This window comes from Pan paniscus, chromosome 18 (genome assembly GCF_029289425.2).
Source record: "Pan paniscus chromosome 18, NHGRI_mPanPan1-v2.0_pri, whole genome shotgun sequence".
NCBI lineage: Eukaryota > Metazoa > Chordata > Mammalia > Primates > Hominidae > Pan > Pan paniscus.
Genome location: NC_073267.2, coordinates 88114818 through 88141658, shown reverse-complemented (window position 1 = coordinate 88141658; position 26841 = coordinate 88114818). Strand labels below are relative to the sequence as shown.

Genomic DNA, 26841 nt, shown 5'->3' with positions numbered 1-26841 from the left:
CAGATGATGATTTCATTCACATCATGCAAAGAGAGTTTATTTAAATACACTTTATACAGTTTTAATGCAGGGAGAGGGTTTTAATAGGTGGTGGCAGAGGTGAACTTACATGAACAATAAGAAAAAAAATTGTTTGGGGAATGTGCTTAAGCACGTGGTCAACTCACTCAAAAAATAAAACATCTCATGCATTTTGTACATCTCCCTTGCCAATGACGACTCTTTCCTCTGTTTTGCCTAGAGATATATGGAGCTGTAATAGAGTTCAGAAGCCCCCGACAGCTGTGTGCTGCCATTCAGACCTGAAAGATTCCATGTTATGATAAAAATTAATGTACTCTGACATCCTCTGGGACTTTCTGGGCCCTGGGAATAGCTAATGAAGAAATACAACCTTGCTGGAGAATGGCACTTGGCTCTGGAGTTGAGGATTAATTCACATGTGGTAGTGGAGTGGTCCCCCTGTCACCAGCTGTAAAGCAACCAGACCCCAGGGCCAATGGGAGCCAGCACTGATTGGTTAGAATTATTTCCGAGGTCAGGAGAAGTCAAATAAGCAAAATGCTTTAACAAAATAATTGAACCCAACTTAGAATCAGCCTGTCACTTCTTAAACCAAAAATGAGTCATGTAACACCTTGTCTCTTGTTGGCTTTGATCGTGGACTTGTAAGTTTCTCCCCAGGAAAAATGCTTCCTGAGTGATTGTACCAATACCAGGCACGTCCCAGGGAACTCTCCTTCAAGAAGGGCTCAGAAAGGGGGTTGGTGTTGAGCTTGGGGGAAGTGCTGAAGCCCCCAATTTCTACGGACCTCCAACCCTACTTTCCAACATGTTTACTGCAACCCCCCACCCATGATGTTTACAAATAAGGTATAATAATCACAATAATGTTCATAGCAGCAACTTTTACAGTAGCCAAAAAGTAGGAACAGAAATATCCGACTGACAACCAGATAAACAAATATGGCACATCTACATAATGGAATTTTTTTCAGCCATAAAAAGAAATGAAGTACTGATTTTTGCAATAACATAAATGAACCTCTAGAACATTATGCTAAGTGAAAGCCAGTCACAAAAGACCATGTATTATCTAACTCCACTCATATGAAATGTCCAGAATAGGCAAACAGGTAGAGATGAAAGCAGACTGCTGATTGCCTTGGGACTGGAGGAAGTAGCGATGGAAAATAACTGCTAATTGTTATGAGATTTCTTTTTGGGGTGATGAAATTGTTCTGGAATTCAAAAGTGGTAATGGTAATGTAACTTTGTGAACGTAATAAAAATCACTCAATTGTACAGCTTAAAATAATGAATTTTGGCTGGGCACAGGGGCTCACGCCTGTAATCCCAGCACTTTGGGATTACAGAGGCAGGTGGATCTAGAGGTCAGGAGTTTGAGACCAGCTTAACCAACATGGTGAAACCCCGTGTCTACTAAAAATACAAAAATTAGCCAGGCCTGGTGGCGCACACCTGTAATCCCAGCTACTCAGTAGGCTGAGGCAGGAGAATCACTTGAACCCAGGAGGCAGAGGTTGCAGTGAGCCAAGATCACACCATCACACTCCAGCCTGGGCGACAGAGCAAGACTCTGTCTCAAAGAAAAGGAAAAAGGAACTGTATTGTATGTAAATTATGTCTCAATTAAAAAAAAAAATCCCTGGGCTCTGAGAAATCTTTACTGACATTCTCAAAATGCGTTAAGTAGCCTTCAGTGGGGTTCCTCACCCTTTCCCTAAAGCAGACTTAAGGTCTCTCCAGACTCTTTCCCCTAAATCATATATACTCCCACAATACCAAGACAGGATACAGGTTACAAGATACAGCGAGTTCCATAAAAATAGGTTGCTCTTTTTTTAGACAATTGATGGGCTACACAAAGCTACATAGTTCTAGACCAAAACATTATTTCAGCCTATTAGAATTTTACCATGTCAAGTTGAATTTATTCTCAATATCTGAATTTTAGCTACTTTAAGAAATATTAGGTTCAAAATTTTTAAACTTGGCTTTTCTTAAAATATTCAGTCTTTTCCACTTTATTTTGTTAATTTACTATCTTCACTAAATTATGGAAAATGTAGAAAAAAGTGGTATTAGAAAAAATATCTTGCAAAAATATTTGAAATCTTTATTTCTGCACACACATATTTAACATTTTTCCTATGGAAGGTCTATCATTCTCTTCAAAGAAAAAAACAAGGCAGCTGAACATGGCTCATGCCTGTAATCCCAGTATTTTGGGAGGCAGAGGCAGGAGGATCACTTGATTCCAGAAGTTTGAGACCAGCCTGGACAACACAAGGAGACCTCGTCTCTACAAAAATAAAAATTAGTCAGGCATGATGGTGCACGCGTGTAGTCCCAACTACTCAGGAGGCTGAGTGAAAGGATCACTTGAACCCAGGAGGCTGAGGCCATAGTGAGCTGTGATCATGCCACTGCACTCCAGTCTGGGTGACAGAGCCAGCCCTATCTCAGAAACAAGTAATAAAGTGCTATTCTGATATATGAATTGTAGTGTTAATTGAGGGGTAACAGTGTATTCATTGATACAAATTTAATGATCTCTTGGATTTGCTTTAAAATCAAATGCCCAGTGTACACTCCAGAATGATCCCTTCTTTCCTTCCTCCAGTCCTCCCTTCCCTGTTCCCTTTCTACCTGCTTCCTTCCCCCTTTTCCTCCCTCCCTCCCTCCTTAGGATGGTAAGAGGAGAAAAACCAAGCTGGATTCATGGGCCAAGTTGGGAAATAAAATTGTAAACCACAGAAACTCAAAGATTTTTTCCAAGTCTTCCTTCTGTCCATCCATCCATCCACAATGCAGAACAATTACATTAGAATCCTGGGGGTGACAGCCAGACTGCAGTGTTCAAGGATTCCCAGCTGATTCCTCACACAGCCAAGCTGGGGAACCGCCCTGTCAGTCTCTCAGGACTTTTCAGATCTGAGGTGAGAAATCGAGGCACTGCTTTTCTATTAGCCTGGTGCATTCCACTAAGACCCATTTCCCAAAGCTGTGTAATTTGTCACCTTATGCATAACTTGTACTTCTGAGACAACCAGAGACCTTTTCCTCCTGTTTTTGGTTATGAATTATTGCATAATATCAGCTCATATATCTTTTTGATGACGAGTCAGTGACCGAACTATAACAGCAGTTTAAGCTTAAAAGTTAAACTGACGAACTTTACCGCTAATTGAGAGGTCCCGTTTATGTTTTTCTGAATGACAAGGTATGGAATAGATTCCTCAAAAATGAAGACAAGAAAGGACTCGCAATATTAAAAACACAGTGCAGTGACAAGTAGCTCAACTAAAAATATAATCTTCCTTGGGGATTTTCAGCAGGCTGCCACGGTGTAGCACCGCTGATTTATTCAAATGTATATTCAAGTTTTTAGGCTGACAAGAATTAGCTTCTCAGCAATTTACTGGGAAAAGATGGTTCCCATGTTATTAAAATGTGATTTCAGTGTGGTTTTAGCACAGCTTCTCAACATGTCAATAATGTAAGTTTAGATTCCAAAGTGACAATGAGGGTGGTTAGGATGCTAAGAGGAGAAAAACCAAGCTGGATTCATGGGCCAAGTTGGGAAATATAATTGTAAACCACAGAAACTCAAACCCTTTTTCCAAGTCTTATATAAATCGAGAGTTCTCTGAGAGTAACCAAATGTTGAAACCCTGACGCCAGGGATTTGCTGCATTGATGTCTGTGTGGGTGGTCTCACTGCAGGTCAAAGAGCAGGCTTGATAGACTGGGCTGAGAGGTGTCGCTCCCTGTTCAACACAACAATGCCAAGCTGGCTCAGTCCCATGATCCATGTCCACTCCAGGGAAGCCCTTACTCTTAACAGAAGCCCTCACTCTTACGGTTCATAGATTCCTTGTAAGAAAACCTTTGGGTTATGTGCCTAAAATAACTATTGTTGTAACTATGATTACATACAACTATGATTACTTTAAAAGTTGTTTCCCAAGATCTACAAATGTATAGGCTCCATGCCACCCAAGGAGGTATCAATTCAAGATTCTATCACTGAGAATCGGCACCTTAAAAGTTCAGTTCACCTAACAGTACTGTGTTTCCATTTTTGTTCTTCCCTCTTCTTCCATTCCATCCTTCCTCTCTTCCAACCTTCTAACCATCTAGCCAGCCAGCCACCCATCCCCTTCTTCGTACTTACCTCTTCGATCCCCTTCCACCCCCTTCCATCCTTCTAGCCAGCCAGCCACCTATCCCCTTCCTTATACTTACCTGTTCCATCTTTCTATCCATCTAGCCAGCCAGCCACTCATCCCCTTCCTTGTACTTACCTCTTCCATCCTTCTATCCACCTAGCCAGCCAGCCACCCATCCCCTTCCTTGTACTAGGAAGGCAGTAAATGTAATAATTGCAAAGGATGATAAAGACGATGAAAATGATGACACAGGTTAAAATTTACTTTTTTATTAAGTATCAGGTACTACGCTTTATAAACATTATGTTATTGAATCCTCTCAACAACCCAGAGTGGTGTTACTATCCTTTCCCATCTTTGCTGATGAAATTAAGAATTAGAAAGATTAAGGAATTTGCCAGCATCACCATCTTAATAAGCTGTAGCACAGATATTACAAGCTAAGACCAAGATGTATTAGCCAAAGTTTCTGCTCCTCTGGGGCTCAGTTTAATGAAGTAAAATCTATATGGAAAAAAACATCCCCGAAGTATTCCATGTACAATGATTGGGTGTGTTGCTGATGGTCCAAAAAATAACTCGTCAACTGTGGTGCCCGGGTAAGAGCAGGTAGAAGGGAGGCTCTGTAGAGGACGTGACACAAGCAATCCATGAATCCAGCTTGGTTTTTCTCCTCTTGCCATCCTAACTACCCTCATTGTCACTTTGGAATCTATGCTTACATAACTGACATGATGATGGACAAGTGGGAGAGGAGCCACACAAGCAAAGGCTCAGAGTCAGGATCCAGAACATGAGCAGCAGAGTAGAGAAGCCTGGACTGGGGAAGACATGGCCACAGGTGACAGGGGAGAAGACATCAGATCCCAGAGGCCTGGGTGGGCCACAGCAGGAAGTGTAGCTATTTGCAGGTCAGATGGCAGGACATTGCCAAACAGGACAGTGTCAGGGCTGGGTTTGCATTTGAGAGTGATCACGCCATCAATTTGGAGGTATAAATAGCAAAACGACCCCTTGGTCTTCTTCTGTCTACTTGATAAGCATCAATTTGAAGACAAGTAGAAAGAAAGTGGAAATGGACAGTGACATTCACAGTAAATGTATAAAGATGATGCAAATGACAGTCAACAGCTGCCGCTTCAGCTTAAACGAACTCCATGAAGCAGCACCCTCTTGATTGGTTGGAAAATAGTCTGAGTACCTTAACTGATGGGACGAGAATCTCTTCTGACTTTAACTTCCTTTACACATATTTCAGCAAAACGATTTCCCTTTGGTGATAGAAAATTGGCTGAAAGGCCAGGAGCGGTGGCTCACGCCTATAATCCCAGCAGTTTGGGAGGTTGAGGTGGGCGGATCACCTGAGGTGATCCTGAGAAAAAGGAAAATTGGCTGAAAGAAGCATCTCCTCCAACCTTGAACTGACCTTCGTAATTGTCCCACTAGGCAGTGGCTGTCCATCATCTATTTTACTCATGGGACAAATCTCCTTTAGAAACAATGTTTTCTACATGGTACATTTCCCAAATGAGACAGATCTTTCTGATTCTCCAAGCTACTATCCAAGCTGAGCTCAACAGAAGAAGAGATTTTGGATGAAGTTCTAGCCTTACTGCGTACCAGCTAGCATGAACTTGGTTGAGGTTCTTAATTTCTTAGTCTGTAAAATGTGGTTAATCATTGCACCAGGCTGAACCATTAAACAGTGCCATTCTTCTGCCATTTTTTAAACCACCCTTACAGTCCTTATAAGGATAAAATGGGATGGTATGTAAGTGCTTAGCTGTACATGACACACGATAAATAGCTGATAAATATTAGCAATTATTATCATCATTATATGGTTCCATACTCCAATTAGTGCTTCAGTATCTTCGTTATTGAAACAGCACTTAGTTGTCTTATTGACCTGCTTCCCCATATGGTAATATTTCCAAAGCTCAGCAAAGCACATTGTTCCACTTAAACTCTTTCCTCTTCTCTCAGCCGTGAAATATCATGGGGGAGTTTCTTCAAAGAATTGAAATTAACTATGCACACAACATCGACTCTCAACACTTATTTACTTTGACCAGACCTAACATAACCCATTTTCTAAGAAAAACAGAATATATTTCTCATGATGAAAAAGGGTGCTATTAAAATGAATTTCATTTCAAGGGTCTCTGGGCCACCGTCCAAGGAGTAGTAAACCACAGCTGCCAGGCCAGATACCAAATCCAAGCCACTTCCTGTTCTTTGTAAATAAAGTTTTATTAGGACACAGCCACACCCAGTTATGTATGTGTTGTCTCAGGCTACTTTTATATTACAATAGTCTCATGTAACACTCAACAATGTATTCAACAATGCTTGAATGGTTGCCGCAGAGACTGTCTGGCTGATAAGAACAAAAATATTTACTATCTGATTCTTTGCAGAAAAACTTTGCCGACGAATGTCTAGTCCAGTGCTTTACATAATCATTATTTAACACCAACAATAATTAACATTATTTGCTATAGCTAAAGGAAGGACATCACCTTCCATGTGCACTGGTGGGATTGAGAGGAGTGGGAAAAGACAACCCCGGGGTAATTGTATCTACCCTCCAAAGCGTGGTTTTTACTCTCTATGGAAGGGAAGGCTGTGTTCAATTTACATATATGACTTTGATTTCATGAAACATGATAGTGATAGTTAAACCTAGCATTCTGTTGGGAAATCAAAAATGTTTATTTTGTGAACATTGGTGTGGTTAATTCGAACACATTTTCATTTATGTCTTGGCAGTGATGACTTTTAATATGGCAAAAAGGCTCACTAACTTTTTTTTTTCCCGACAAATGTCATGCTAAGTGACCCCTAATTGATGTAATAATTATTCTCTCCACCAGGGGTGGGTTTTTGAAGGTTGGCATCATAAAAAGTTATCAAAAAACTGCTAAGCATCACAACTACTATAAGAAAGAAATAAGGTACAGGAGATATGAGAAGGCATAAGCTTTATTTCCAATGTCTAGCCAAGTTCCTGGCACTGTTGTGAGTGCTGAATAAATGATGAGGTGAGGGAAAAAAAAGTTTTTAAGGAGGTGAGAAAGAAAGCAGGTAGAGTGCTCTGGGGTTCCACTGTACTTAAGGATTCCTAGTATTTGCAGTGTGTCCTGCTGTACCTCACTTATCCAGAGCAGGCTGCTTTTACGGAAACTCATCTGAAAAAGATGCCTAAAATCAAGAGGAACATACATAGTCATGTCAAAGAAAATGGAATTTAAGCATTTACTCCGAAAGAAAACTGTGAAGCATCCTTGGGTCCATGGCTTTCCATCAGCGTAAATCAAGAATAACAAAAGAGTAGCAAAAAAGAAAAAGAAAAAGAAAAAATAAAACAAAAAACCATACTCAGTAGAGTAATGAAGTACTTTATGATCCTCAGTGGAACATCACTACAGTAACAATAATTTCTCTTGGCTCTTGTCACCCTAGAGCTTGCAGGCAACGTGAAGCTCATTTCCCTTCTTCTCTTGGTTGTCAGGCATTGCAAAGATCATTCCTGGGCCCAATTTTCCTTTCTTCCTTCCCTTCTTTCTTTCTTCCCTTCTCTCTCTTTTTCCTTTTCTTTACAAGACAGGTTCTGGCTCTGTTGCCCAGGCTGGAGTGCAGTACCATGATCACGGCAGCCTCCACCATGCTGGCTCAAGTGATCCTTACTAGTCAGCCTCCCAAGCAGCTGGGACTACAGGTGTGCACCACCACACCCAACTAATTTCTGTAATTTTTGTAGAGACAAGGTTTTGCCAAATTACCGAGGCTGGTCTCAAACTCCTGAACTCAAGCAACCTGCCTGCCTTGGCCTCCCAAAGTGCTGGGATAACAGGCATGAGACACCACACGTGTCCTCTCAAACGATTGTGAAAGCCCTTATGAGACCCACACTTCCTCTCTGAGCACAACATCCCCTTTTCCTGTTTAATTAATTAGTTTTCTTATTGCTGTCTTAAACTCTATATATTCTCAGAAACCTTTCTAAGATCATTTTACGATCAAGATGAGAAACAAATGCATATTACCAATAGTCCCAGGCTCCATAAAGTGAGATGTGTCTGGTAATTTCATGCATTATGGCTATTTTCAATAATCAACAACCTGCAAAGCACTGTGAAAATACACATTACACACACTTGGAAAGTGAGGCTGAGAGATTTTCATTAGTTTGCCCAAAGCCACACAGCCAGTAAGTGGTAGTAGAGCTGGAAGCGTCAGTTGACCCCCAACACCCACGTTCTTTACACTACTCCAGGGCATACAGGTTGTTGCCCAGGGGTAGCAAACTATGGCCCCTGGCCAATCTGGCCCATTGTCTGTTTTGTAAAGTTTTATTGGAACACTGCCATGATCATCCATTTCCATACTATCTACGGCTGCTTTCAGGCTACCATGGCAGAAGCAAGCAGTTGCGACAGAGATCTTAATAGTCTGAAAATTCTCAAATATTCACTCTCTGGCCCCTTACAAGAAGTTTACCTACCTCTGCCCTTTATGGTCATACTTTGATGTTTTTGGGAAGAGAGTGTATGATCTATTTCAGAAATATTTTTCAAAGTATTATATAAAAAGACCGAATGCTGAAAAAGTTTCAGAAGGCAAAATTTTACTTAGGAGGGAAGCATTCTTCCCTGATGTTTCTAGATACACTAAGTATTTCACAGTGTGATTTTTCAATGCCTTAGGATGGAAACTGTATGGGATAGAAAAAAAAAATTTCACTTGTAGACTTTTCAAAATTTTCCTATAAAAATCATAATTAAGAGCTAGATTTAGAGCATTCATTAGAGCAAAAAACTGCCTCTGTTTTTCTTTTCTTTGGGTTTTCATACTGCGTAGAGAAGCAAAGCAACATGATCTTCTGTTAGGCAAACCAAAAATGGATTTCTCATGTTGAGCCAAGAGTAATGCAGATATGTTGGCTAAAACATTATTCTTAAAACCGAGCTAGGGAGAAAAAGAAAGATTAATATGTAATTTACACGTTGGTCTTCAGGGTAATTCATCCCACAAAATTTGGAATTTATTTATAATTTATAGCCCACCCACTTCCCTAGATGGATTTGAGACAGCAAAATTTGGAATATGAATCCAAGAATATTATATCTGGGATTAGTAGATTCAAGTTCTGAAAGTAATTTAGCAGAAAATGAAAATAAATAACCTTGTTAAAGATTTTTTTTCCTCCCAAATGTTTAAGAAGTAAAGCAAGGATAGAAAGCCGTTATTTTAACCTTTTTTTAAATTAAAAAAACACCACTGTTCTATATTATCTTCTAAGTGAGACAAAGCTTAAGTATAATTTCCTTAAATTATACTGGTGACAGAAAGTTCAGAAGAGACATAAAAATCCATGATCAAAAATGCAGTTCTAAAAATGTTTGGACTTGGGTAATTATTTTAATATGAATTTCCTATCAATTCCAGGAAGAATCAAAACCCTTGGTCAGTATTATACAAGCTGACCAGTAACTGCAATCTAAGTAATAAATATCTCAGGTGTCGTCACCAACTTTTTAAGTTCCAGGATTGCAATTCAGTTCTCTATTTTATCAGGGACATAAGGACCTACAAACCATTTTTTAAAAAATTTTGTAATATAGAGACAGCGTCTCACTACGTTGCCCAGGCTGGTCTCACGTTTCTGGGCTTAAGCAATCCTCTCACCTTGGCCTCCCAAAAGCGCTGGGATTATAGGCATGAACCATTGCGCCCAGCCATAAACCATTTTTTGAAGAAGAAAAAGTATTACAGAGCACCTCTCTCTAGGAGCTGTTAACTCTTCTAGGCCCTGTTCAAAATATGCACTTTTCAGTAGACTAAGCAGCTACTGCTAGGAAGGAAAATGTGCAAAGCCTCATAAAAACATACTGTTATTTCTCAGTCCATTTCAGAAAACCCCAGTATTTGGTCTGAGTGATTAGAAAGGGTCCCAGCTCTTCATACTCCTATGGACACCACTGCTGCCAGGCAGTAGGAAGTCTGGCTCCTCTCCAGGAATGCAGTTTAAACAAAAATATCCCTCACAAGCCAGTTTGGGTGGAACTTACCACAGGCTTTGGTTTGGAACTTTCCAGTAATGCCCAAAATAATTTGACCCGAGACACACTGGCCGACGACCGCTGCTACTGCTAACTCTGAGGAGAACTATCTGGAAGCAGGCTGAGGCTTCCTGGGCTGACCACCCAGAAAACTGAGTGGAGAATAACAGAATCAATGGATGAAAATGGGAGTGAGTAAACAGAGAGTGGGCAGAGGAGTGAGGAGGTCAGGACGTGCTGGGCCTAAAGAAAACTGGCTTTGGCGATCAGGCCTGTGTGTACTCTTGGACGATTACACCACTGCCTCTGAAGTATTCTTACGAAAACATTAAACACGAAGTTGACTGAGTCTCTTGAGTTATCTACCCTTTCACAGGAAACTCAGGAGACAGAAGAGTATGTTAAAAGACACCACAGAGATGCAATCACCAAAGTACAGACTGCAGAAATCTCTAGAGCAGAGGTTTCCAAATTTTTTTGGCACCAGCAAGTGGTTTTCTGGAAGACAATTTTTCCATAGACTCAAAGGAGTGGGGGTGGCTTTGGGACGATTCAAGCGCATGACATTTATTGTGCACTTTATTTCTATTATTATTATGTTGTAATATATAATGAAATAGTTATCCAACTCACCATAATGTACAATCAGTGGGAGCCCTGAGCTTGTTTTCCTAGAACTAGACGATCCCATCTTGAAGGTGATGGGAGGCAGTGACAGATCATCAGGCATTAGATTCTCATAAGGAGCATGCAGCCTAGATCCCTTGCATGTGTGGCTCACGATAGGGATCGCGGTCCTATGAGACTAATGCTGTTGCTGATCTGACAGGAGGAGGAGCTGAGGCAGTAATGAGAGTGACAGAGAGCGGCTCTAAGCACAGACGCAGCTTCCTATGCTTGCCCACTACTCACTCCCTGCCATGCCACCCAATTTATAACAGGCCACGGCTCCACTAATGGTTTGTGGCCTAGAGGTCATGGACCCCTGCTCTAGAGAACACCCTGGTCCCTTAAATCTGTTGCATTAAAAGAAATTTTTTTAAGGAAAAAAAAAGGAGACAAAACCTATAGATTAAAAATGCATCGACCTTATTTGAATCCTGATTCAAACAAATTAACTATGAGAAAGAGGGAGGGAGGAAAAGAGGAGGCACAACAGAAATGTTTCTTGTTTTACGTTGTTTTTTAGCCACTAAATTTTGGAGTAATTTGTTTGAGACAGAGTCTCACTGTCCCCCAGGCATGATCTAGGCTCACTGCAACCTCTGCCCACCCCAGAGTTCAAGCAATTCTCGTGCCTCAGCCTCCTGAGTAGCTGGGACTTCAGGTATGCATCACCATGCCCGGCTAATTTTTGTATTTTTAGTACAGACGGGGTTTCGCCATGTTGGCCAGGCTGGTCTCAAACTCCTGGCCTCAAGCAATCCCCCCACCGCGGCCTCCCCAGGTGCTGGGATTACATGTGTGAGCCACCGTGCCTGGCCAGAGTCATTTCTTACTCGGCAATACATAACCAATACAGAAATCCACACTGAAATTCCTATGACTGAAGTGTGCAAAGTAACAAAAAGTCGTTTTGGATTCAGAGAGATTTGGGTTCAAATTCTGGATCTCCTACTTGCTCAAGTTGAGAAAGTGTCTTAGGCTCTCTGCACTGCAGCCTTGTAATTTGTAAAGTAGGGATAATCATGGTTAAGTGTGCAGGACTCTTATAACAAACTAAAGACAGAACACATGTATATAAGTGCTTAGCACACTGCCTTGCATAAAACAAACAACAAGTTGCCTAGCAGCTATTGTTTACATAATCATGGTTAGGAGGGCTCCCTCTACAACAGCCTCCTTTGCAGCCTCACCTCCCAGCACCCAGAATAAAAAGAAGAGATCCAGGAAGAGGCTGATCCCCATCTCCCACAGAAGGCAGATGGCGGGTGGTTCCACAGTACAATATGCTGCTTTTCTCACCAGTGTTTGTACTAAGAATCTGTTTCTACCTTTTCTGCTCTAAGACTACACAATATGCTGCCTATCCCAGTGTGGAGAAACACTTGAGATGGAGCATGGACCAAGGGAATACACACAGGAACTCAGAGCCTGATAATACTCTGGCTTGATCGCATACAGGCTTTGAAACGGTATATTAAATAAGAGCATCCACATGGAATTCAAATTTAAGGCATTTTTTCCTCTCCTCAATGCAACAGCGTGAAAAGAGATTGGTTCTGAACTGGCAGCCTTTCTTTCGTTTGTCATTATGTTTTACACACAAGAAAATTTTAATGTCTGAAGATGGGGGGTGATAAGAATAGAGGTACATGTGTTTCTCTGGCAGCCTAGTCACCAGCACTTAAATTCACTTCTGACAGTTCTCAGAATCGAAAGACCTGCAAGTACTAAACTGTCATCTGCCTATCCATGAGAGATTTCACTTTGGCAGCATTTCAAAAGTAAAATCTCTCGCTTTTTTATGCATATTTTCACCACCACAGTATTTCTCTAAGCCATGTAAAATCCTGTACTCTCATGGGACACATACAAAGAGGGTTGTGCTACAGAGGTGTCTATATGGAAAATCACCCTTGTTTCTCAACCTAGAAGTATTTTCTAAAATCCCAAAGTCCTGTGCTAAAATCTGGGATTAGGGTAAAATGGGTGAGAGTTTCCTCCAAGGTTTTGAGCTTGGTGATTACAAAAGGCACTTTAACTTGATGATTTCCCAACTACTTAATGGTTAAAAACTAATGGTCCAGTTAAGACGTGGAAGATGATCCTATTATGTAACAGTTGGCTCTCTTCAGCAAAGCTGCTCAATTCCAACACATTCTGACAGAGGAACTGGAGAAAGTTATTCAGCGGCAGTGAATTGTGAGATCTCACATGCTATGAGGGAAAGAACAAGAGGCAGACTGGAGTGAAACCCCATGCCCGTCACCAACCTGCTAAGTGACCCTGCGAAAGTCACTCACATTCTCTGAGTCTGTTTCTATCACATTTAAAATGAAAGGGTTGGGCACGGTGGCTCATGCCTGTAATTCCAGCAGTTTGGGAGGCCAAGGTGGAGAGATCACTTGAGGTCAGGAGTTGAGTAGCCTGGCCAACATGGTGAAACCTCATCTCTACAGAAAATACAAAAATTAGCTGTGTGGGGTAACCTGCACCTGTAATCCCAGCTACTCTGGAGAATGAGGCATGAGAATTGCTTGAACCCGAGGTCAGAGGTTGCATTGAACAGAGATTGCACCACTGCACTTCAGCATGGGCAACACAGCGAGACCATGTCTCAAAAAATAAATAAAAAATAAAATAAAATGAAACACAGTATAGTACGGTGGTCAAGTTGGAGCCCTGGAGAGGTTAAATCAGCCCCTCTACCTACATTCCACATGCTTTGGATAAATCATATATCCTCTCTAGCCTCACTTTCCTTATCTGTATAGTAGAGATATTAATAGCATCTACTCCCAAGGATTGCTTTGAGAATTGAATCACAACATACATGCAAAATATTTTCCACGTATGGCCCATAAGCCCTCAGTAAATACGCTGCTGCCTCCGCTGCTGTTCTTGTCATTATCATTCCCTCCCAAACAACCACAGACAGATGAGTTTGAGGAGTCAGCCATCCATAACAGCTGACAACTGAGGTGGTGATAGGTTGTGTGGGGTTACTGTGGCTTTCAGGGCCACCACTCTCTTCTCAGAGCCCAGAAGAATGCCTAGGGCTTTAGAGGTGCTCCTGAAATGTGTGTGAAGTGAAGGAACGGGTGGATAAATGAATGATGAAGGAAATCAGTGAACAAATGTCTTGAATGCTAGTGTTGCAGCCTGTTGAGGTGCCTCTTGATAGTTCTGGCAAAGGGTGGCAGCTACTAACAGCCAAGCGCTGCAAAGGACACACACAGGAGGGCTCTCTCAGATCTGGCTGGCTGGGGGATGTTATCTCACTGTTCCTACAAGCCAGCTTGGGGTCTGCGCTTAGGGGATGTTGCAACTCTCACTAAGACTCTGACTCTAATGTAGACCTCAATGACTTGGGACACTGGCATACTCCAGCAAGAGCCTGAGAGAGTCAATTTTTTTTTTTTTTTTTTTTTTTTTGAGACAGAGTTTTGCTCTTGTCACCCAGGCTGGAGTGCACTGGTTCAGTCTCAGCTCACTGCAACCTCCACCTCCCGGGTTCAAGCCATTCTCCTGCCTCAGCCTTCCAGGTAGCTGGGATTACAGGCATGTGCCTCCCCGCCCAGTTAATTTTGCGTTTTTAGTAGAGACGGGGTTTTACCTTGTTGCCCAGGCTGGTCTCGAACTCCTGACTTCAGGTGATCCTCCCACCTCGGCCTCACAAAGTGCTGGGATTACAGGCGTGAGCCACCACGCCAGGCTGAGTACAAACTTTTTTTTTTTTTTTTTTTTTTGAGATGGAGTCTCAATCTGTCGCCAGGCTGGAGTGCAGTGGTGCCATCTCGGCTCACTGCAACCTCTGCCTCCCAGGTTCAAGCGATTCTCCTGCCTCAGCCTCCCAAGTAGCTAGGACTAGAGGTGTGCACCACTACACCCAGCTAATTTTTTGTATCTTTAGTAGAGATGGGGTTTCATAATGTTGGCCAGGATGGTCTTGATCTCTTGACCTCCTGACCCTCCCGCCTTGGCCTCCCAAACTGCTGGGATTACAGGCATAAGCCACTGCACCCAGCTGAGAGCAAACTTTTTAAATCTAATAAAGTAGAGCGGCTGGGCACAGTGGTTCATGTGTGTAATCCCAGCATTTTCAGAGGCTGAGGCGGGTGGATCACCTGAGGTCAGGAGTTTGACACCAGTCTGACCAACATGGTGAAACCCTATGTCTACTAAAAATACAAAAATCAGCAGGCCATGGTGGCAGGCATCTGTAGTCCCAGCTACTCAGGAGGCTGGGACAGGAAAATCACTTGGGCCCGGAGTGGGACGTTGCATTAAGGCGAGATGGCGCACTACGTTCTAACCTGGGTGACAGAGCCATGCAAGGAGAATTGGATACTAGACAGCAGTGTGGTGTCAGCTCCCCACAGGGCCATTTGAATATCTGGTTTAAGATCCCTTCCCTCACATCCTTCATCTGCTTGCAACACTGCAGAACTAATGTTCCCAACAGAGCCTAACCCAAAGGCAGCTTGTCATTTATGAGAGCTCTCCACAGTCAGTGGTTCTGGTGCCTCTTGTGTAATCATCTTATCCTTGGCACAACCTGTGCTATTATTAACTTAATCCTCATGTTTGAATCGAGTCACTGAAAAAAAATAAATGAAGTTATTTATTAATGAAATTCAAACCTCTATGTTAAACGAGAAACCAGGATTGCCTGCCCTAAATATGAGTAAAAATAAACACTTGGAAACAAAGTATTGTAATTAGTGTAGCTTGCCATGATCACTTTCCTTAGCTCAGTGTTTCAGGGTTTGAGGCCTCCTGTCTGTCTCTCTGTCTCCCCACCCCCTTCCCCTTCTCTCCCTTTCTCCTACAACCTTCTCTGTTAGAAAGGGATGCTAGCATATGATAGGATCAAAATATGCTAGGCCCTAACTAAGGCTTTCTCCAACTGGAATTATGAAAGACTGAAAAGGATGAAAATAAATAAATAAAAGGAATGTGAGTCCATGTTTTTTGGAACCACATCCATGTACCACATCAAATCATCGAAGGCTTTAGAAACTAGAGGTCTTTTGGGTGCTTGGATTGTCAACCTCCCTGCCATACTGGATAACTGAGTTTACTTGTTCCTGAATGCAATTTAAATATACTCTTACTCCATTCTGAAATGCACTGCAAAAAGTCTTATAATCAGGATGCATCTTACTATTGCCAAGCTTTTATTAGCCACTTTTACTAGTGCTTTAATAGTGTCTTCTCTTTTGGTATGTGGGAAGCTGTTATTAGATTGATGACACATCTCATAATGAAGGTGACTGTGAGTCAAGAAAATACGGTTCACCTTAACAGGGCCAATATAAATGAGCCTCCTGTTTGGACGCCAAGACAACACAACAGCCTTGCGTCCTCCCAATTGTGTTCATCTGATAAAGATATTACAATAGCAAGAAATTATGATCTATAACCCTCCACTGGAACACTCACACATTCTTGGCCTTGAATGCTTCAGCAAAATGCTGCACGCTACGGAGCAGAGCGAGGTCCAGGGTCATTGCTTCTACCTTGGCTTTATGCTGGAATGAGAGAAAATAAAAAGAAATGATAAATAACAGCAAGTTTAGTTCATGGTATCAAGTTACAGTAAATGTGTTATGGAACATGTCGGAATTCCCCTGTTTAATATAAGACGCCCAGAGAGAATATAAATCATCGGAATGAATGGAAGAACAGGGCTTTTACTGCCAAGTGCGGGGAGGATGTGAGGCTGGGATTCTGCTAAACCTACAGGCTGGGGGACACGGCGGGGGGGTGGGTTGTGCTGTGTTTCAGCCGCACAAAAGAGGCTGCGAAGGCGCTTTGGGCTAACGTTATCTCCTCTCAATCTGCATCCTAAAATGCTGTAAGGAGGGGAACGCATGACAAGGCCTCGATCATGGAAAGATGCAGTGGACAATATCTTAATTTCAAAAGCTGCCATCCAGGTTCTGAAATATCTCCACTAAACCTGCATCAAAAATCAAAGACAACTCCTTTATAGAAAGTACAAAAGCAGAAAGACTCGTTTATACCAATGGATTCTGACGGACCTCGATCCCAAAGGCAACACCCTGGCTTAGTAAACAGAAAACTCTATCAACAGGTGGAATACATGCTGGTGATAGGAATAATAATGGTAATAATGGCTACTGTGTACTTAGGGCCTGCCACGGGCTGGACATTTGCATACCATCTCACTCAAGGCTCCTAACAACTCAAAGACAATGTTTTCTCCATTTGACAATGCAGCATCTTACAAGAGATCACAGAGATAAGAAGTTGAGTACAAGAACTGACCCCAGTCACTCTGATAAAGAAGCCCAAGTTCCCGCCTAGCAAGAAACCAGGAGAACTGGAGAGGTCGGGATTTGAAGCAATGGTGTTCCATTGGCCATGTTCTTCATGGCATCATTCTGCAAGGACAAATCTCCGGGTTGCCCCTCCCACTAGCCTTCTGTATATGGGCCACTCCCAACTTTTAAATCTGGGTGCGCTTCGGAGTGCGAGATTAAATACTATCACTTCTTAGGCCTAGCTCCTTGAAAGGACAAAAAGCCAAGAACACAGGGCCACCTGCCTATTCAAATAAGAAGAGTCCCGTAAAACAAACGGTTGACTTGGGAATTCTAGTCTAGACTGTGATGCTTAAGTAAGATTAAGGAGGATAACATGATACCTGTAAGGCTATGAAGGGGGATGCAAATGGCACTGCTGAGAACATCCTCTACCCTAAGTGTCCTGTTCAGGGATGGACAGGAGCTGGGCTGAGACGTTCAGTGTATTTGCAGCTGGTTTATCTTGGCTGCCAAGTCCTGGGCTCTAATCCAAGTCCTAAGCTTTGAGCAGTAAACATCAGGCAGTGACAGCTAGAAAACACACTCATTCTGGACCATTTAACACTGTTGAGCCTCAGTTTCCTTATCTGTAAAAGATGAATATTAGTCATCTACTCATAGGTTTGTAAGGATACATGTTCATAAGTTCCTAACATCCTGTCTGGAAGACAAATTATCTAATTAATTTAACTAGCAGAGAAGATGTTTCTTGTGCCAAACTCTTGTCCCCATGCCACTTGGCAATAAATGGTAATCTGGGTGGGTTACAGTCCAGCACAGTGGACAGATGGATGGCAATGATGTCCAAAGATCCTCCCTGAAGGCCACATCAGACCAGATTACTGAGGGAAGGATCCTAAAGAATCCAAGTCATGCCTGCTAACAAAGCCCTGTGCTTGTGTGTGTGTGTGTGTGTGTGTGTGTGTGTGTGTGTGTGTGTGTGTGTGTGTGTGTTTAGATGGAGTCTCACTCTGTCGTCCAGGCTGAAGTGCAGTGGCACCATCTTGGCTCACTGCAACCTCCACTTCCTAGACTCAAGCGATTCTCCTGCCTCAGCCTCCCGACTAGCTGGGACTACAGGTGCGTGCCAACACACCCAGCTTATTTTTGTATTTTTAGTACAGACGGGGTTTCACCATGTTGGCCAGGATGGTCTCAATCTCTTGACCTTGTGATCCACCCACCCCGGCCTCCGAAAGTGCTAGGATTACAGGCGTGAGCCACCGCACCTGGCACAAAGCCTAGTTTTAAGGAAAGGTGGTAGAAAGTGATGAAATTATGTCCCCAAACCCCAATAGCACATCAGTGGTGGAGGCAAACTGGCAAACACAGATTTAAATTCCTGGTCTTGGGTAACAGTGGCAGATGCCAAAGTGTGCAGATTTTGGAACGAGGAGGAGAAACATGAACCTGATCTAGGAAAAGGGGAAAATGCCAACACGTGCGTTGTTAGTTTCCTACGTTCAGGGAATAACAGAGCTAGAGGGTCTGCTGTAAGGTGACGCCACATCCCCCCTATAAAGAGGGAAACTGCCACCAAGAATATTGAAGGCATGTGAGTGAAGTCACACCCCGTGAAAGGTGTGTACCTCCAGATGAGGAGCAGAACCCTCACAAGCTGTCTGAGTAACTGATATTTATCTGATGATTAAAAATATTTTCAAAGTGTAAATGTGTCAATACCCCACAGAGACGCTGATGCCTCATAAACACAACTACCTGACATTCAGAGTCAGCCAACAAAGTGACCTTTCATCCTCATCCTAAGTCCTCTGCTCCCTGCCTCCTTTTACTTGGAGCATGACACTCACTGCCACGTGCAGAATCTTACAGAAATGTGAATGTATCACAAGAGGAAAGGCAGCCATTCATTATGCTGTGGAGGGGGTGGTAAAGAAATTGCTCTGCTCAGCCAAGCCCCCAGTGGAAACCCCAAGGGATATGCAGACTACATATTATAAAAACGCATGTATGTATTTCCCCCATAAAACAGGAAGAACATTCCCAGATGGTGACCCCAAAGCAGTATTTCAACAAAAATGATAGCACAGCCAACTAGCCCATACAGTCTTCTCTATAAGTAACTTACAACTGCTACGTTTTCTTTTTGTTCCCCTGCTTCCCTTCAAAATAAAGCACAGAGCTGCCACTATCAATAAGAAGAAAATCAGGACATATACCTCTAAGGGAAAAAGGGGTCACAAGCCATCAAGTAGTTCAACAGACTAATCCACAAGCTGTGGGTTACTAGGCTCCTGGGGATAGTGATTCAAGTCCACACACTGTTATTCAGGTAATTCTCTTGCCCTAGGTATCAGGTTTCCCATTTCTGCTACCAATCCTGAGAAATGGAGAGAAACTGGAGGCAATACAGTAAGTCCAGGGGATGGAAAATGCAGCCTTTAAATTAGGGTGTGCATATGTGTTTATGTGTGTGTTGGGGGTTTGCACTTCTAACTGTCTAACAAACTTAGTAACTTTATAGAAATGTTTGTAGTGGGACATGCTCTAAATAAGAAGGTAGTGGCTGACAGACTGCAAACGGAACCCCTTTTTGAGAGGTGAACTGCTGATTGTTAGGCGAGGACAAGAGACTCGATCTGCCAAGGTGAGATTTCCTCCCAGGTCTGGCAGTGAATCTGCAACTGACCATAATTCACTTTATTGGTTTAGTTAACAACAAAAGGTTGTTAACTTTTATTTGAAACTAATTATAGATTCACAAAACATGGCCAAACTGGTACAGAGAACACCCTATACCCATCATCCAGCTTCCCCCATATATAAATCCTACATACATACAATACAATGGCAAAACCTGAAAATCAACATCAACACAACACAATTTACTAGACCACAGTCATTACTGGGATGTCACCTGATGTGGTTTGGCTGTGTGTCCCTACCCAAATCTCATATTAAATTGTAATCCCCAATACTGGAGGAGGGGCCTGGTGGGAGGTGATTGGATCATGGGGCTGGTTAAAAACAGCTTAGTGCCATCCCCCTAGCGCTGTCTCGTGATCCAGTATGCCTAAGATCTGCTTGTTTAAAAGAGCGTATCACCTCCCCCTATTCGTCCTCCTGCTCCTGCTAAGATTTGCCCGCTTCCTTTTCGCCATGATTGGAAGTTTCCTAAGGCCTATCCAGAAGCAGAACATGAACACAGAACAATGAGCCAATTAAACCTGCTTTCTTTATAAATTACACAGTCTCAGGTATGTTTATATAGCAGTGTGAGAAGGAACTAACACAACTTGAGATGCGTTTATTTTCTTTGCTGTACCTTTGTGCATAATTCTAAGACATTTTATCATGTGTATGTATTCATATAACCATCACCACATTCAAGACATAGAACTGTTCCATCACCACCAAGCAAACCATGACTTTCATTAGAAGTGTTAGAATTAGCACATGCCATCTAGAACATGAAAAGTTCACGCCTCGTTCAGTCAGAGCCTGCTCTCTTCATTGGCAAAACCAACCCTTTAGTACGTCAGAGTGGTCAGTAAGACGTGGGCTGAATTCCTTAGCATGGCTCACAAGATCCTCTGCATCAATCAGGATGTGCTTCAGTAAGGAACAACCCCCAAATCTCCATTAATTAGAATAACCCGGAATTATGACTTGCTCACACTTCACACTCATTGTAGGTCAGTGGGCCCAGCTCACCGTGGCCACTCAGGGACCAGGTGGATGGAGCCTCTGTTGTCTGTAACATTGCCAGCCTCTACCGCATGTGGAAGGCAACGTGGTGAGTTACACGTGGCATCTCAAAGACTTCCACTTAATAGTGACTGGTGTTGCTTCTGCTCACATTTCCTTGACAAAGTCATGTGGCTCTGCCTAGCTTCTAGAAGGTGCAACGTGCTATGTGTCCAGAAAGAGGAGAAATAAAAACAGAAAGTGAGGAACAACAACAACTAACTCAGTCCATGAGTTGGTCCCTGTCTACCTCTCTGGGCTTGTTTCAGGCCAACTCCTACTTCACACTCACATCCATTATAAAAAAAAGTCACAAAGACATATGAATATGGGCCACATAAAAAAGCATCTAAAATATAACTGGCTGGGCATAGCAGCGTGCACCTGCTACACAGGAGGCTGGGGCAGGAAGATCACTTGAACCTGGAAAGTCGAGGCTGCCGTGAGACATGATCGTGCCACTGCACTCCAGCCTGGGCAACAGAGCAAGACTGTCTGAGTAAAAAAGGAAAAGAAAAAAATCCCACCGCCGTAAAATAAACTGCTAGCCTTCCATACATCCCTCCTTCCTTCCTACCTATATGTCTATCCATTTATCTTCCCACCTACCTATCCATCCATCCAATCATCCATCCTCCCATGCTTGTTTAACCAAAAGAGGTTCTGAGATCACTGAATCTTGAAATGCTGTAAAATGGCTCTCAAAATTTTCCTTCCCCAAATCCTCATTCTTCCTTCTGATCACACCAGTACCAGCTTATCTCAGGCAAAACAGAAATCTTAATGTATTTTAAATTATGTATACAGACTCTACTACCCATCATTTTAAAACAGAGCCACACAGGTGGCATCCCACATGTGAAGCATCAGGCAACTTCTATGTAGCTCAGAAGCCCACTTGCTCCCAACATCCAGGGCTCAGCCAGAAAGTCATAATCAAACAACCCAGGTGCATGTCTCCCATTTCCCTTGAATACAGGGGCACTCATCAGTAGCACAGTTCACTGCCACCTTAATACACTAAGTCTTCTTCATCTATTCTTTATATATACTAAAACCTGTGTTAGTGACTCAAGAGTCTGTAAGTGTGGAATCAAAGGGGTTTCTTGTTGTTATGCAACAGTGATCTCTAGTATCATTTTATGACTGTAAATTAGCCATATGTGACTCTGATGTGATACTGCCTGAAACCAAAGAAACCATATGGGGAGTGTGTGGTATTTAAACAGAGAAATGGGGAGATATTGTCATTGCAGCAAAGACACCAGAGCCAGGCTGCCCTGGAACTACAGCCCAGTATGTCCAATGCACTGGCAACTTGACTTCAGGAAAGCTACTGGAAGGTTCTGGGCTTCAATTGCCTTAATTATGAATGAGCATAATAGTATTGCCTTCTATGGTTAGAGTGAAGATTAGATAGAGTGAATATAAGGTACAAACCACACAATGGGCTCTCAATATATGCTATTATATTATTTTGAAGGCCACTGCTAAAATGTGATGACCATTGTTTTCCAATAATAATGCATATTAATAACTGTGGGTCTCCCTTGTTTTCTTTTTTCAGGGGGTGGTTTGGGGCTGGGCAAGTTACTGCTTCTTGTGTATTTAGTTTGCTCCTCTGTGAAGTGGGAGTAATAACAGCACCTGCCCTATTGGGAAGTGAGGCAATGTATCTAAAGCAGTTGGAGCAGAACATGATACCTGATCAGTAGTTCATAACTCTAGATCCTTATATTGTGATTATGTATTGTTTTATCATCGTGATCATCACAATGCATAAGATGTGGTGGTCACCGCTGAATGGGTGATAAACCATTCAGCCCTATCCTTAAAGAGTGCAGTGCTTCACTCTTCACCGATACGGCTGAATGGGTCGTCACTGGCCCAATGATAAAAGCCATCTCAAAACAACAGCCATTTCAGTCCTTGCCCCACAGCAGTTATTTATCCCTATAGCAACTTCGCAGGATGCAGTCATTATCCACCTATTTCACAGATGGAGAAGCTGAGGTTCAAAAGGCTCATACACAGCCGCATCAAGATAATAACTGCAAAGCCATGATTCAGCCCAACCCAAGATTTCAATTGCTATTCCATATTCCATTATGTCCACACTATGTACCTGTCCTCTCATCCCCCAACCCTCCTTGCCCCTTAGAAGCCCTCATGGCAGCTGAGACAAAGACCAAGAAAAACCATCAGATCTGTAACTGCCTCATGCTCTCCTGCTCTTGGTAACCTGGTAGCCCAAGTACACTTCTCCAGTTTCCCTCGGATACAGGGGCACTCATTGGTAGCACAGTTAACGGACATCTTCAATACACCAAGTCCCAAATAAGGGAGAAAATATTTACAGGACTAAATTCATGTATTCATTAACACTGCCTCTAAAGATGAATGCGTTTTCCAGATTCAATCTCTGTTTTCTTTTCTCCTCTCCATCCTTCCAACACTTCAAAGGCAACGTCTCATGCCTACATTATGCTTACCAATAATGGGAGGAGAAAAAACATCTCAAGGCAACAGGCCTTTAGAACATAGGACAGGAATAATTCCAATGATCAAACCTAGTTTTCAAAACCACAAATTATTACTTTACTATCATTGTTAATTGCAGATTGCCTAGGAATTAGCTGGGAGGGTATCAGTGAGTTCGCTCTCCTATCCCATTTCTCGCCATAGTGAACCGAAGTAGTTGGTCTGCTGCCCAAATGTTGGGTCTTATGGAGCATGCTTCAAAATACTCCCATCTTGTGCATGTGGGCCTTGCGTTCTCCACTTACCTCCAACAAAAGAATCCCTGGCACAGACTTTTGGCAAATCTAGCAGCACAAAGCAGCAGCTCTTTGTTATGCTGTGTTGGAAGCATCATCACTATGTGGGTGAAATAAAGGAACACGTCGGTACAGTGGCTGGAGGTGGAAGAAGCCCAGGTACACTAGATGGCTGTGTTGAACGTGGCCTCCATTATATCTGGAGGAAATTCTCTTTTAACTGGGGGACTACTCATGTGTAACTGCAGAGAGAAGGGTTGCTGTTTACAGGGAATTAGCTATTTTGTGATCTCACTTCAAGGTACCCATTGGTGCTGATTGGATGGCAGTGTATCTACCACTCCCTTACACATACGGAAAAACTTATTTCCAGAATCTCATTTAAAAAGCTCTAATTTGCATGTATTTATTGATCATAAAAGCAACAAAAATAATAAGCACTGATGACATGCTTGTTTTCATTTAATAGTGATAGCAAATATCTTCTGAAGCATCTATAATTTTCCCCATTTTACAGATGAGAAAACAGAGGCTGAGTGACGTTACAGTGGCCAAGCTAGTAAGATACAGATACGTGTTGCCAACTGAGATGTGGCTGGTTCCAATGCTCATGTCGTCACATGACTGCCACACTGGGCTGTTCCCCTGTCGTCATATTCTTCAAGACGTAACACCGGGAAGCTCTGAAGAAATTAACATCATCTATATATTCTTATTTGTGTCTGTTTTATATCATATTTATTTTACCCACTTAGAATTTACAAGAGAAGTGTTACCGCTGAAGGAGAAAATGTAAGCACAGCAATAATCTATACTCAGAGCTTATTGCTAATGGCATCCTGCAAATTCTAATCCAATGGGCCTTAATTGCATTATGCTGATGTCTCTCACCCTTCCGCTTTACATACTCTCAGTCCTGATTTTATGTTCTAAAACCTTAAATAGGAGCTGTCACATTTACAACAGCAAGAGACACTGGCGTTGAGCATAGTATTGACATGACATTATTCACTTAACTACAATAGAAATCTAACTCAACTGGTTTAATAATTCATCAATATCATATGTGGGACTTCATAACACTAATTCCTCTAATATTATTTAAGCAACGGGAACGGTGGCAATGGGTGATCGCATCTTCACTGGAAAATGCATGGGGACACAGTTGCTTTCATTGACTAGTGATTCTTTTATCTCTTAGTCAAACCTGAAACAGCACCATGTGCCAGCCTGATGGGGAGTTTGACCCATCTTTGCCAAGCCTAAAGATGAAAAGTATGCCCTCATAAATGTTCTTTCTGATAGGATTCGCAGGAAAGGGGAGTTTGAGAGTCTCTTCACTGGCTTGACACATTTTATCACTTTGCTTTTAATAAACAAACACTTTTGGAGATGATTCCACATTTTAAAATACAGAACCACACCAAAAATGATCCCTGGCAAAGCCCTGGATTTCCTTTTTTTTGGGCAGGGGGCAGGGCGGGGGGATGCAGGCGGATTCTTGAAGAACAGAGGCTGAGTTTGCCATTCCTAACCTTCAAATCAACCATCCAGCATCAACCTTCACTCCAGGGCCCTCCATCAGGTCCCCTTCCTACCTCCCCCTGCCAAAATACACAAACATCCCTAATAAGAAAATGATGACAACTCTTCCTTCATTACATACAGGCCAAAATTTTTGCCTTGTGTTGCTGGAACTCAATTTATAAAATAACCGTGTCAATATCTATAGGTAATTCTGAGTCTATTCAAGGAGAAATTGCACCAGATAACAGCTTATTTAATTTAGTATATGAGTTGCGTGCCATGGAAAGCAAAACTATTAAAAATGCTTAGACAGTAATTGGCAATATTTTGCAATCCGGATAAAAAATGCTTATCCTGCCAGAAACTAATAAGAGAGTGAAAATAATCCAAAACCTTCCTATTTCCCTCTATGCAATATACTCACTTTGCAGCTTAAAAACAGTTTAAGGAAGGACAGTGAATGACACAGGAGGTTGGCAGTCAACATGATTGTGCATTTATGCCTTGCTATTGAAGAAAGAGCTTTTTTTATAGTGAATTTTTCATTCTAATGTAAGTGATGATTTACGTTAACTATAGGTAAAGCGTGGTTACATTTTCCTGAAGGATTGCAGGCAAGTAAAGAGGAGTACAATAAGTTGAAGCGTAAAAGCTTTCTCTGTCATAATATTTATTATAATGGCATATAAAATAGCTGAAATAAATAATAGATGACTAAAGGTAAATTCATATGATAAAGAATCCTTCAGCAGACACCATTACTTTTGACTGCTCTAGTTTTATACACAGTTGAAGACTCTTAATAAACATGCCCTATATCTTATGTAAGTACTGCAAACATCAAAGATCTGCTTAAAAGGCAACGTACTGGACATCAGCTAATTTACTGTATAATTACATTCTCAACAGCAACAGTCTGTATATTCTGAATATTTAATAGCTGTGTTCTTAATGAAACTTGTTAAGCACTGGAACTTCCCACTTTGGGGAAGTCAGTGATAAAAGAAAAATCAGTGCCCCACCTCCTCGATTCAGAAAGACGTGTAGCTCCAAACACAGAGATCTGGGATGTGGTGATTGCCGCAAGTCGCAAGTCAATAGTGGTTAAATTCAATAAAAAGACAAAAACAAGATTTGTCTGTTCTGGTTGAAAGGATTTTACATTCCACACGGTGGACTTGTGAAATCGGAATGATCCTCAAATGGAGGGAGATTGGTTGTTTCCAATTTTGTTTTGTTTTGTTTTCTTTGCCACTGAAAGCAATGCCGCAATACAAATACTTTACAGATGAATCTAAAGAGATAAATCTTTCAGAGGATCTCCAGAAGCAAAGGAGGATGTTTAATAGATAAACTGCAAAATATTTTTAAATGTGCTTCGGAAAAAATAAGGTTTCCTGCTTAAAATGGTATCTGCCTCGCAGTGGTTTATGGGTTCCCACCATAATACCAGTAAAGACAGAAAATGTAGCCAGGTGCGGTGGCTCACGTCTGTTATCCCAGCACTTTGGGAGGCCGAGGTAGGCAGATCACCTAAGGTCAACAGTTTGAGACCTGGCTGGCCAAACTGGTG

At 42.1% G+C, this 26841-nt stretch overlaps 1 protein-coding gene across 1 annotated transcript in view; it reads right to left on the bottom strand.

The window, feature by feature from the left end:
- WWOX (WW domain containing oxidoreductase) overlaps positions 1–26841 on the bottom strand; it is a 1111113-nt gene that overhangs the window by 803296 nt on the left and 280976 nt on the right. The window contains exon 6 of the mRNA XM_008974373.4: positions 16370–16458. Within this exon, the coding sequence (XP_008972621.1) occupies positions 16370–16458 (89 nt within the window). The remainder of the gene's footprint in view (positions 1–16369; positions 16459–26841) is intronic.